Source organism: Corapipo altera, unplaced genomic scaffold (genome assembly GCF_003945725.1).
Source record: "Corapipo altera isolate COAL_440 unplaced genomic scaffold, ASM394572v1 2b, whole genome shotgun sequence".
NCBI lineage: Eukaryota > Metazoa > Chordata > Aves > Passeriformes > Pipridae > Corapipo > Corapipo altera.
The window spans coordinates 33874332-33888231 of record NW_020884874.1 but is presented as its reverse complement, the minus strand read 5'-3'; the positions used below and the strand labels follow the sequence as shown (position 1 = coordinate 33888231).

The window sequence follows — 13900 nt, the reverse complement described above, 5'->3', positions numbered from 1 at the left end:
CTCATGCATAGTAGTTTGTCTAGCAGAGCTGCCACCAGGCTTCAATGGTAGGAGTCAGATCCTTTCCTCTCTCACTTATGCTAATTTTGTACTTTTTGGGAGTGAATGCAGTTACTCCTGCTCTATACTAGTATAAGGAATAGGAGAAAACAGTGCTGCTGAATCAAGAAGGAAAAAACTGGTGGATGAGAGGCTGGACATGAGCCAGCAATGTGCACTTGCACTCTGGAAAGCCAACTGTGTCCTGGGCTGCATCAAAAGCAGCGTGGCCAGCCGGTCAAGGGAGGTGTGTCTGCCCCTCTATTCCACTCTTGTGAGACCCCACCTGGAGTGCTGTATCCAGCTTTGGGGTCCTCAGCACAAGAAAGACATGGAACTGTTGGAGTGAGTCCAAAGGAGGGCCACCAAGATAATTAGAGGGATCTGGAGCACCTCTTGTACGAGGAAATGCTGAGAGAATTGGGTTTATTCAGACTGAAAAGAAAAGGCTTTGAAAGGCTACAAGAAAGATGGAAGGGACTTTTTACAAGGACATGTAGTGACAGTACAAGGGGGAATGAATTCAGTAAAAGAGGGTAGGTTTAAAATAGATACTAGAAGGAAGTTCTTTGCTATGAGGATGAGACACTGTTTGCCCAGAGAACTTGTGGATTTCCCATCCCTGGAGGTATCCATCAAGGCTGGATGGGCCTTTGAGAAACCTGGAAACTATATGATCTTTAAGGTTCCTTCCAAAGCAAACCTTTCTATGATTCTATGAACTCGTTGTGTATGGACAGTGAATTGCATTTTAAAGACTACAAATATTTTGTTGTACCTATTCCTTTAAACTTATAGTGTATTTTGATAGTATCCTACATTTAGTGAGTATTTTATTTTTTGTTTTTTATTTCTGTTACCAAAATATATCCAGATGGAAATACTGACAATTACCTTTTGAAATCCAAAACCATAAAGGTAGAAGACTTTAAAATAGAGTAGAATTCATGACAGTAATCATAGAATCCTAGACTATGCTGAGCTCGAAGGGACCCATCAGATCATCAAGTGCAACTCCTGGCTTTGTGCAGGACACCCCAAGAAACACATACTGTGCCTAGGAGTTGCACATCTTTCTGACACACCTTGACTTTATTCTGAATTCCCAAAATAAAGGGTTAAAAATCACTGAAAATATAGTGGAGCTTATCTTACAGAAGCATGCAGTTAGAATTAATTTTTTTTCCTCCTTCTTTCAAGTAATATGGTAAAGAAACAAAAAATATGTAGTTTGGACACTGGTAGGGGTTTAAAAGCATAACTCTTGTGAGCCACTGGGATGGCTGAGATGATTCAGCTTGAAAGCAGAATAAAAGATGAATGATCAGTGAATGGCAATGGTGTGATTTTCCAATACTCGAACTATTTATTTAGATTAAAATATTGCCCTCATCCAATCCCCCCAATCTCAAAGGCATTTTTTTTATTGAAAACCAAAGATAATCTGATTTTCTGTTGCTTATGCTTATTCCTATAGAAATTATATGTAATCAAACACATTTTGTTACCCAGATGAATTTGAAACCTCACTGCTCAAAACACTTGAGTACAAGAGATATCAAGACAGGCTCTGTGCTACAAAACATGCAGGCCAGAGGAAGTAGGGAGGCAGAGCAGGTAAACCACCATGGTACTCCCCTGGTACAACAGCTTTTCAGGTAGAGTGGCCCCAGGACAACCCTGCCTGGGCTGTCCAGTGCCGCCGCAGGATGCTTCCCTGGTCCACCTCTCAGCCTGATGCAGTGCTGCTGAGAGCAGGCAACAGAGTCCTGTGCTGGCAACTGCCTTCCTACTATATCTGCCAGGGTAGGGTCCTCACATGGGCCTCCGTGTCTTGCTGTAGAGACTTTGACTTGTAAAGGAGGCTACAAGGAAGAGGGCTATAGAAGCAAATAAAATAAATAAAGAAATAAAGACAGGTCCTGCATCAGTGTAAGAAAGCATAATGGAAAAGAGGCTGGGGCAAAGCCCAGTGTGGTAGTATTTGAGGACAAGAGACTTTAGCAGACTTCTCCTACTCCTACGCTTTTGGTTATCTAAGGTACCACAAATTACTTTTCAAGCACAGAGTGTTCCACATACCCCCATCATCATAGAAACTCTTGGTATCGACCTTTTGATGCTGGGCTAGAGGCCCGGGAAGCTAGAAACACATGAGCAGAATGACCCAGCATGTCTTTCATAAAATGTAACATAGTTACAGTTTCACCGCATTGATGTCATAGGTACCGAAAAGGCAGGTGCATGCCTTCTCTGCTGGGTAGGGGACAGTGGGTTGATTTTATCTCCCAGGGGTGAGGAATTTGTGAAATTCCTGCCATAGAAATACACAAGGAGAGGAAAGAGCTGGAGCAGAAGCGGGGAAGAGGAGGAAAAGTCCTGGAGAATGAGAGTTGATGCCAATAGGAGGTGGGGGAAGTTTCTGTACACTTCCCCCTGTCTTAAGCAGTAGTTGCTGCCCTGAGCACTTCCATCCTTCTCAATAGAGAGATGTGTGAAAATCCAATCAATAAATTCATAGCTCTAAAAACTGGTAAAGGCTCAAATAAGCCACCAAATTTTTACAATTAAAAAGGCTACTACACAATGATAGCAAGGTTTATAAGGAGACATGGATCAGGACTTGGTGGTGACATGTTGAACAAATAAGAGGTGTTTGCAGAAGTAGGAAGGAAAAGTGGACAAAATAACTTTATTCTGGAAGGAGAGAACACGCGGTTCCCTCTAACTCAACAAAGCAAGTTCAGCAAGTCCTCTCTAGATTAGTGTAACTATCTTCATCTGTCTGTGAAAATACAAAGATTAATGTTGTGAAATTACAGTACACATTCCATACTAAAAGAACAACATTAAAAAAAATAGAGACACGGCTTTGTATCTTGGAACTGACTTAGTACCACTTTCCTCCTAGTGCTAAATTTCATATAAAACTTTCAAATGCACCTTTCACCCCCCTCCTTTGAATTGTTAAATTAGGAGATCAAAAAGGTGGTCATTTTTGTGGCATAAGAAAATGAGAACTGGTCAGTCCTGTGAGTTTTCTTTGTGTTATGTGTCAATTAATGTCAGTACTGTGGGGCTACTTGATCATTATTACTACTGCAAATTAGCTTGGCAGTGGAAAAATGACAGATACGGTGATAAGTTTTGGGTTTTGTTTTTAAACTGGGAAAGTGAGTGAAACAAAAGAGTGTTTGTGTGAGAAAGAGATTTCATTTTTAAACCTGCACTAAACTCTCTCCATGGCCTTGCTTAAATCACTTAGTGAATGACACTGTGGTTTTCAGTCCTATTAAATAGTATTTTACCATGCAAGATTTCCCACTGAAAGCAGTGGAAGTATCCAAGGATTAATAATGTGAATAAAGATGATAGAACACACTCTTCACCTCTCTGCTGCTGTTTCCCAATTTTATAAAATGAGGATAATAAAACATACCAACTATTCTGGGTGTTGTAAGGATACATTAGCTAGCAAATCACTTTGAAGACAAAACTTGAAGGATTCTGTTGGGTGTGCAGGACTGTATTCACAGTTCAGGGACATATATCGAAATAACAGCCTTCAGCGGGGAGAGGGCTTTTGCAAGAAATAGGCTTTAATGATGCACATGTCTTCAACATCTGGAATGCTATGTTATTAAGTCACCTCAGAAATACATATAAAGAAAAATTCCAAATTGCTTGGGAAAAGTGATAGTATGGCTGCAGGATAGAGAACTCATTGTGCTGTTTATAAAGTACTCATTACATATTACTGGGCCAAACAATTCTGAACTGAGTCAGCCATGAGAGAAAAAAATAAGAGGAATCAAACTTAGAGTATGAGATCTCTTTTGGTCTTACTAGCACCGTGTTTGGTTATTTGCTGTGTCTGTACAGCGTGTATTGTACAGAGGTGCATTTGTCCTGAACAATGCTATTTCTATCTCCTCTGAACTTTTAATTTTATACACCTTTAAAATATGCTGCCTTCAGACTGAGTAGTCACTGAAAAACACCATGAATGGTCCTTTGTAAACATGATTGACAGGGTAGGCTGGTAACGCTTTAAAAAATAAAGCAAAAAGTGTTTGCAAACTGAGCTATATTTATTGAGGGCCTTTTGCCTGATGATTTCAGTTATTGACTCACATGAGGCAAACACCCAGTCTAAATCAATAAGCCTGAAAACACTTCAAGTCTATCTCTGAGTATAACTGTGTGACTCAACTCCAGGTCCCAAAGCTGAATTCTGGAATCTCAAAGTGAGGGATGACTGAATGTGATGTAAAGATTCCTTTTTGTCTTCAAAGGTTTTAGATCAAGACCTTCTTTTCTTCTAATGAAAAGACTTTGGTTTAGTGAGCATGGTGGTATTTGGTCAAAGTTTGGACTTGATGGTCTTGGAGGTCTTTTCTAACCTTAGTGATTCTCTGATTCTCTGTCAATAGAGTTCAACTATGGAAAAGGCAGCTCCTTGAGATGGGCCCTATCCTGTAGGCAGTGGGAAGAAATTTTCAAAAAAGTGCTAGAAGTAACTAGATGTAAAGCTTTCCTTTGGCAACATCTAACACAGAGGATGGAATAAAATCCCTAAGGGACTAAGACTTAGTTTGGCTAGGTACAACCCCAGAGATTATTGCTTATGGAATTATCTTGTTCACCCCATATGCTCCTCCCAGGAGATGATATATTCTGTATTTCCATCCCTGATTTCCATGATACTGTAATGAAAATATGATCTGTCAGCAGGGTAATAATTTAGTGGAAACTCTTGTGTAAAGGCAGATCTTGATGGGAACTTCCTAAAACAGATACCAGATAATGCAATGTCTTACTTCATGATAGATATATTATGAATTCTGTGTGCTGAATGGGTGAAAAAAACCCCAACCATTTAGAAATGTAGTACTTAAGATGAAATTAAACAGAACATAGCCCCTAAAGCTTGACAAATACATACAATTCCAGTCTCTGTAAATTTTTTTAGGATATCTCTCTGAAGGCATGGGACTACTAGGTCCCAAAAACCTCCACAAACCATTCAAAAAAGTAAACACCTTGCTCAAAACAGACTATGTAAGAAAGCAAGGATCTGCTGCTGATGATTCGAAAAACTCCCCCTTTACTACACAGCCAATCTTACCAAAGCCTTGTGTGGAAGATTATTGTAGCAGATATCTCAAAGGTTACCGGGAATGCCAAATTTAACATTCGCACAAGCAAGAGTATTTATGCCTGCTCTCCGTGCTTGACACGTGTTCACTGCCTTTCCCTTCTCACAGAGATAAACTTTGAAAAGAAGAAGAACCCAGTATCTTGTGAGTGCTTCCAGCAGACAGCAAACCTGATTTGGGCTTGCGATACCATTTACATCACCGGTATCTACAACTGTTCCATCAAAGAACGGCTCAGTGGTTTGGGCAAGTAGCCACTTACTGCATGTAATCACTCGGAGGGCCCGGGCCCGGCAGGACGCAGAAGGAAAAATCTGGACACCAAGTGTAGGGCTGGGGATGGAGCGAGCAGTAAGCAGTATTCGCGGAGCACCTCACAAAACGGACCCGGCCACAGCAGCTGGGTGGGGATGACCAGCCTCAGCCACCCAGCGCCGCACACCCCGTACGAAGACACCTGGCTGGTCCGCAATCACCCGGGACCTTCCCTGCCTCCGCCCGTGTCAGCCCCGGCCCCTCCTCCGGCGGGGGCAAGGCGCGGAGAAAGAGCTGCCCGGTTTTGTCCCCGCCCGGCTGCGGCCCAGCCCGGAGGCAGCGCGGCGGCAGCGCGGACACGCGTGGGCCGGAGCAGCCGGGTGGGAGCAGCCGGGCGAGGCGCTGCCTCTCCCGCGGCGGGGCCGGGCGCGGTGCCGGCGTGCCTGCTGCCGCCCCGGAGTCGCACGCTGCTGGCAGGCGGCGGCGGGTTCCTTCGGCACCGGGGCTGTCATTTCCAGGGCAGCGGCTCCCGGCAGGAAAGGGCCCCCCCCGCCCCCGCGGCGTTTGCGGCGCCCGCGGGGATTGGCAGCCCCGAGGTGCGGCCGCCCCCGCGCCCGACAACACCCCCCCCCCCGCCTCCGCCGCGGGCTGGCAGGGATCGGGAGCGCGGCCGCGCTGCCCATCTGCGGTCAAACCCGTGGCAGTGTGAGAGTGTGACCCCGCAAGAGAAGGAGACGACTGCTCCGCATCGGCTTTTTTTTTTTATTATTATTTTTTTTACTTCTCATTTCTTCGTAAGTACCTTCCAGTTCTAAAAAAAAAAAAAAAAACCAAAAAAAAACCAAAAAAAAAAAACAAACCACCAAAACCGCAAACCCCAAAAAACCAAAAGAAATAAAAAAATAAAAATGATTTAAAAAAAAAAAAAGCGTTGCAGCCTACATAGCAAGAAATTGCTACTTAAGATCTAGCCATACACCATGAACACTTCAGCATGTACCCGAGCCGAAATATATTTGGAAAGATGGGGGGAGGGCAGTTTTACCCGGCTTTCATCAATGCCTGCTTGAAGAGAGACAGAAATAATTAAGAAAAAAAAAAATCCCTCCCCTCCCCCCGCCCGAGCAATCATAATACGCTGAAATCTCCCAAAGTCTAGTCAGCTGCAAAAAATAAATGTTTCTGGAGCTAGAGGATCATCTTGTAGAAGCGGGTGGCTGCAAGACCTAGATTCCTTTCCCTGCTTCTCCGTCTATTTCCTTAGGTGTTTTTAGCATTATTATTTGTTTTGGGAGGGGAAAAATCATCTTCGCTTCAGTCTCTTGCTAGAGGTCCAGACTGCTTACGTCTGAGCGCCCCTTATCATTTCAGTGAATGGCAATTGCAGCCTTGGTGCTGTTATAGCAATGAAGCTACAGACGTCATTGCCTCCTGTTGGACGTGAGATGTGTCCAAGCATCAGCCCCTTTTGCTTAAGAAAAACTCTTTAACTTCCACGCAGCCGACAGGCAAGCTTTTCTAAGATCCTGTGGACCCAACGTTGTATTGATAGAGTTATATCTTTTTATTTATATATACATATACACATACACAGGTGTGCATGTGTGTCTGTACGTATGTATAGAGAGAGACAGAAATAGATTAATTAAAACCGCAGCTATATTGCGAGCTCCTCTAAAATTTCCTGCTCGTCAGAGTAGCTCTCTGCATCGTTTTGTTAAATACAGTCCGGCGGGAAAGCCATCATCAATCAATTTCGGGTAACAAGGAAGACTTGTTGAACACCTTGTTCTCCAGACCCCGGGAAGATGCTGGGCTGCTGGAGCGTGGAAGAGCCAGGATTGTACCCTGAACTTCACCCACTTGGCAACAGCTATTCCTAAACAATTTCCCCTCTCCTCCCCTGCCTCTTTTCCTCCCGGACTGAGAATCTGCTCTTTAAAGTTGATCTGAAGGGGAAAGCAGAGACGAGCTTGTGCATAGTTTGGAGGGTAAGTTGTGTCCTCGCCCCCTCCTCCCTCCCCCACCCCCACTCCCCCGGGAATAAATATCCTCTAGCGAGCCTTGCTATCCGCCCGTAAAGGGGGCAGGTCGGGGGGAACGGGACTCCCCCGGGAAGCGGCACATCTTGCTCCCAGGACTGAAAGGGTTACAAAGGGAGGGAGAAAGACCGATCGAGCGACTGCGGGGGTACTGACTTCACGGCGGAGTTTGCAAGGTGCGAGTTACCGGTGCCTCTTGCCAGGCGGCTGCGGCGCCGCTCCCGCGGGTGCCAGGTGGGGTGGCTGCAAACCACTGCCGAGACCCCTGCCCGCCGGCAGCCTCCGGGGAGCCGAGGATCCCCGACTCCCAGAGCACATGACCCCTGCAGGGAATTAAGCCTCCCTGCACCTGCAAGCTCTAGTCATCCCACCTTCTCTGCTCCTGGTTTTCTTTTTAATCCTCTGATTTTCCCCCCCTCCCCCCATCCATTCAGCTTTTACCTTTTTTTTCCCCCTCCTTTTTTTTTTTTTTTTTTAACCAGCAGGAGTCCTAACAGAGGAAAATAATATCAATCAGCTCTCTCCTTCCTCCCTCCCCCCAATAAAAAAAAAAAAGCAAAGCACCACCTGCTAACATTAGGAAAAAAAACACGGGACTATTACCTTTATCTTTAATTTTCACTGACACACTCAGATGAACAGGCAAGGAAGAGGGAGACCTCAACCAGCCCCTTTAGACGTGGGGCTGAATTGATGGGATTGTGATTTGTAGGATTTCTGCACTTAGTCCCTGCCTCCTACTTGCTCTCCAGCCACTCCAAAGTCTCTTCCCCTCTCTTTAAGCAGCGATTTCTTTCAATCTCTCTCTCTCCCTCCCTGTGTCTCTCTCCCTCACACTCTCCCTCTCTCTCTACATACACTCATCTCCCCGGAGAGAGAGAGAGGAGAAACTCAACTCCCAAACACCGGCCAGATGTCGAAGAAACGCAAAACCCTGGAGGGCGGCGGAGCCCGGCTCCCTCCCGAGGACCCCAGAGCCTGCTTTGGGGCCGGCGAGGAGCAAGGTAGGGTGGCGGAGGCCTGCAGGTGGCAGGCCGGTTGGCATCTGGGAGCCCACCGCAGGGACGTGTCGGCCTGGCTGGCCTCCTGCAGCCCACCGGCACTGGGGTGACTTAGACGTTTAGGCCAGGCTGCTCCCACCACCAGGGTTAAAAACTGCAGGGCTGCTCCCACCGCATTGTCACTGAACTTGTGAAAGGGGAAGGGTTAAGGGGAGCAAGGGGAAGGGGTGAGGGAAGGAGGTGTGGGAGAGTGGCTGAGGGGAATGGCAGGTTTGCCAAGCGGTCCAGACTCCCTTTCCCACTGCAGTTTGTCACTGGCATAGGCATAGCCACATTGCCTCATTGATTTGTAGCTTGTGTAAATCTGTTTGCAGTGCGCTCCTAGCTTGGGCAGTGAATGAGCTATAGGCACCTAATATATATGCTGTGGTTTTGTGTGGGTCCAGTTTCCTTCAGCAAGCCCCCATGCTTCGTACAATTTCAGTCGTGCCATGTTGGGGCTTCAAACACTGCCCTTGTAGTGTACACTTTGTATCCAGCTAAAGTTGGTTTTGCTGTAATTTTCGAGCTCCAAGTGTTTGTGGTGAAAGCTGTTCTGTACTTTTTGACAAGATAATGTGAATGTAGCAGCTGAGTGGTGTAAAATCAGCTATGTACACAAGTGTGAAGGAGTTCTGTAGCCAAATTTCTTGTTGTTCAGCCAGCCCAGTGGGTTCTCTTCCTTTGTGATTATTTTAATGAGGTGGGCCCACATGAACCAAGCTGAGCTACAGGGTTCTGGGCTTGTGGCTGTAATGCAGAGAGGAGAGGAAAATACCAGTTGGTTTCAGAGCAGTGTTTTGGGCTGTTGTGAATGGCTCTGGTGGGAGATGGTGGGTGTGTGGTGGGTTCAGATGACTATGTGAGTATGTCTTTGTGCATGCTTGAATTCAGAAACATGATGCTTTTGCCTGGGTAGGTGTTCACAGAGCACAGAGGGATGGAATGAGTGTGTTCTTCAACATGGAGTCTGTGGCCCTTTTTGTAAGAGATGTGAAGGATCCCAATGTCACAAGTCATTCAGATCATGAAATTCCCTTACCACCACAGATGTTTTTGCTTTTTGTAAGGAAATGTTTCGAGCACAGTAGCTAGTGTGCTCTTCTGGTTTCATTAGAAAGGAGCACTGGTAGTAATTCACCATCTCTCTCAATAGATATGGTTTAGGGTTTATGTGGTTGTTGGTTTTAAATCGTTTGGTTCTCCCACCAGGAAAATAAGATTCACGTTCACATTTTCCCGTAATTTCTCTGCTTAAAACTAATCTTAACATGGGAGGGATGTTTTCAAACCCTGTGAATGACTTTATGTGCATGACAGTATTCAGTGTTTTTGCAATGTGGAATTTTGCTGTTACTAACCTGGAAAATCTTACCCCTTTGTCAGCAATGGAGAAGTTTAAATACAGAAGGGCATTCGGCATAGATCTGAAAGTTTGGTATAGATTACATGTAATTTTATTTTAAATATATGCCGATAATGGGTGTAGAAGCACCTTACACATTTTTGTGATGCAGTGATGTTTGTCTGGTCTTCATTTTTTAAATGCCTTTTTTTTTTTAACTCCACAATAAGATTTTCTATAACACTTCTGGTTATGTAACAAGAAACAGAAAACAAAATATAACTTTAACACAGAATTGCTTCTTTTTTGATTTCAGTGTGTACAAAACAAATTAAATGGAAAGTGAAAAAATATTTAATAAAGCATTACTGTGTATCTAAAGAGAGTACATAAGGTATCATTTTCCTTATAAGGAGACACAAGGTATTTTGAAAAACTGTGTTTTCACCTAGATAATCCAGGCTTGTGTCTTTTTTGACACAGTAAATAATGAAATTAGATTAAAAATATAGTTTTATTTCTGAGCTCGAATTTCTTTTTGTGAACTTTTGTTCTGTTTATTTTCTCCCTCCTATTTTACAGGAAGGAATGTTGCTTGTTAATTACATTGTCTGTGACCACGTAACTGTAGAAACCATCAAGATTGTGCAATGTATCACAACGTTGTAGGGAATATATTTTAGTGTGAGATGGTGGATGTGAGCCTTTCTTAAGGCATGGCATGTGCAGGTAATTTTTTTGGATCAATCTGAAGCATTGCACGATGAAGCACTGTCCTCTTACAGCAGGTTTACTACCTCTGTGGAGAAGGCATACTTGCTGGTTTGGTGGGCAAGTGCGTAGCGTCTGCCCAGAAGTATGGAAAAGCCATGTAACACCTGGCTTTTAGCATCAAAATGTGTGTGCATGGGGAGCAGGGAGGCGAGGAAGGGGAAATGGGCATTCGTAAACTAGGGAAGAAAAATAGAGAGCTCAGATTTCTGGAGGCTGCCAAATCCTGTGTTCCTGCAGAAGTAGGATGTGGAAGCCCTGCTGTCCTCGGCTAATGAGGTGACTTCTTTACGTGACAGAAACATGAACGTGTGAAAGCCTGGATCCAGATCTGCCATCTTATGTTTCTATGTCACCTGGTAAGCCGGTGGCAAGTGCTGCAAACAGATGAATCTCAGACCCTTTTGGGGTCTGCACTTCTGTTTTTAAATCTTAAGAGAGTGAGGACTAGTTCTTAGTTGCTCCAGACTGCATTCGATATTTGGCCAACTGAAGTGTGCGCTTGCGGAGTTTCATTCAGCTCTTGTTTATCCTCACTTGGCAAAGCTGTGGGTGGACAGACACTATGTAGGCCACAAAACAGATTTTTCAAACTTCCTTGATGTGTTTGTGTTTTTATTCTCCAAAGTATTTAATGAAGGACCCTGTAATCCATACTGTAACCTTGTCTTTTATTATGGGGTCTGATGCTGTACATTTCAAGCCTTACTGGTGTGGACAGGAGGTAAGGGATGGGGCTATTTCGCATCTCCCACTTTCTCAGCAGCAAGACCCTGAACCTCTCTAATTCAAGGCACTTCACTGCTTCACTTTATTAGGAGGTGAGCTTGTAAGGCTCATTCCCATAAACTCTGGAGACACAGTGGCATTTCCATGGAGAATTCAGGTTTTTACATGAACTGAATTGCCCCTTTCTTTCCATTGATTGTGCATGAAGCCTAGGGTAACTACAGTGATTTATTTGCACAGATCATAGTGTGAGAAATTCCAGCAAAGCTGATAAGGTCTTAGCAGAGAAACCAGATATGGTTGTTCAGTGTGATACCCAGCATGGAGAAGGTGGTATTTGTCTGCTGAAACTCAGCTCTATGCACTCCCTTTATATTCAGGAAGCAGAACATTTCTAGGGATCAATTCATCTCTTCCTGAAGAGGAAGTCTACATTTAGTCAGCAGAATCAGATCTGAAAAGTGCTGTTTCTGCCAACTGAATATAAAGGTAGTCCAAACATCTAGCATGGATGTAGACAGCTGTATTTCAGCAGATGACTCCTGACTTTTGACCAGATCTTTCAGGCTTCAGTGCAAGTCAAATGACAAAGATGTTTTTCATCTGAATTTGAAGCAGAGGTCTTTTCTTCTGGCAATAACCCTTCTTCTCAAAATTGTAGCACAAAAAGATGGAAGAAGGGTCCCATTTATGTGAATTACCATTTCTATGAATGTGTTGGAAGATGTGAAAATGGAGGGTGCTGGTTTAAGAACAAACAAATGAAATGTGGACACTTCTCAGGACCAAATGCGATATGATATTGTGCCTAAATTATACAGTAATGTTTCTCAAAATTATTCAGCAGTTCCTGGATATAGTGCAATACATTATTTTGGAAATTTTCTTTCAGAGATTTTTGAGCATGACGGATTCAAGAAAGGAGGAATCTCTAAATTCTCATTGGATTTCTCTTTCTCTATTTGGATTATGTATGAAGATAAATAAATGCATTTCTTCTTCCCTTGTAGTTCAGATGGTCTCCATTGCCACAAATATGAGTGATAGTTGAGAGTTTTCTGTGCTTTACAAAATCAGTCTCTAAAGAGAGAACTGTTGTGAAACTCTTCCAGAGGCAAAGTTGAACTCCTGTCTGCCCAAGAGTAACTTTTAAGACGTAACTACTTTTTTTGAATTCAATGAAACTGACCGTGTGCATAAGGAAGCATTTTCAAGATTTTGATTGTCTTAATTACTATTAGTCAAAGCCCTCTTGAGGGTCACTTCTGTGCAAAGGATACTTCCCTAGTAATTACTAGGGGGAGCAGTTTATACTCAACTATTCTGTTTGATTAACACTTGATGATTTGTGTGAGTGCTTAGCATTTGAGTTTGTTTTGAAATTTGCTATAAAGTTACTGACTATTATTAAATCTTAATTCGGGATCATCAGACACAGGAAACCAAGTTCTGTCTTGTTATTGAAAGGTTACACTGATGTAATGGAAATCTGCATTGAACCCAACTTCTGAATTACAGTTTTCCACATAGTTGGTCTTCATCAATGCAATTAGTTACAGTATTTAGTCCATTTGTTGTTTTATCACACAACTGAATATTGGGATTCCTTTGGGCTCTGAACACTGTTGTTGATCTTCATGTTTCCCTGATACAGGTAGAAAAGCAAAACAGTTCTTCCCTTGGCAGTTCTTCACTTGTGAGTGTGATTTGAGGCTTCAGTTGCTCTCATACTCATATTTCTCCATTGTCTGTGTCCTGAGTACTATTCTTTTCTTTCCACTTAGCTTCTGCTCCCTGAAACAAACAAGCCTTCTCTGTCTCTGGATCACACTCTGGAAGATTTGGCTAATCGGAGTAAGGTGTTTAGTGACAGAGGCTTATACATTTGTGAGGGCATGGGAAAGAGAAGGGAATTATTGTACAGCTTGGATTTTGTGCCAATACTGTAATAACAGAAAAAAGTGATCCTCTCAATTCAGTTCACAGGAAAAAGTTTGTGTCACCAAAAAAAAAAAAAAAAAAAAAGAAGACAAAAAGATTGCAGCAAAAGCTATTTAAGGGTTTTGTTAAAGAAAAAGAAACCATGCTTTCCAAAGCTGATTAGCTCAATGGTTACTGATAGTTTCCTGTGTTAGATTTTTAATTTCTTGTTTTTTTACCTCTTTCTTCAGAGACAGATTTCTTCAGCCTTCCAGATGCTGTGAACGATATATGGAGTTTAATTTTTGGTTTCAGTGGATCAAATTTAACATGCTGGAAAAGATGACAGTTTTACCAACCCATTTCAATTTGTGTGAAGGTGCAAACTCAGTATGCTGGAAAGTTGCAAAGCTAAGGAGAACTCAAAATGTTTGGGAAGAGAGACTGGGGGCAAGGCATATATATGCTGTTGTTGAAACAGCATTGTAAGAGCTCTCTGGCAAAAATGTCTTTCTTGGGTGTTGTTGCTGGCATGTCTTCCCATCCACTGTTTCATAAAGACTGTTGAGGACCTTTTCTGCTTACACTTTTTCTGTTTCA

The 13900-nt window shown here is 43.3% G+C and overlaps 1 protein-coding gene across 1 annotated transcript in view; it reads left to right on the top strand.

Annotated features, from left to right (window-relative positions):
* The first annotated feature begins 8125 nt into the window (after positions 1–8125).
* The window catches only part of PDE10A (phosphodiesterase 10A), a 355321-nt gene continuing 349546 nt past the window's right edge, over positions 8126–13900 (top strand). Inside the window, exon 1 of the mRNA XM_027633637.1 lies at positions 8126–8499. Within this exon, the coding sequence (XP_027489438.1) occupies positions 8409–8499 (91 nt within the window). The 5' untranslated portion in view covers positions 8126–8408. The remainder of the gene's footprint in view (positions 8500–13900) is intronic.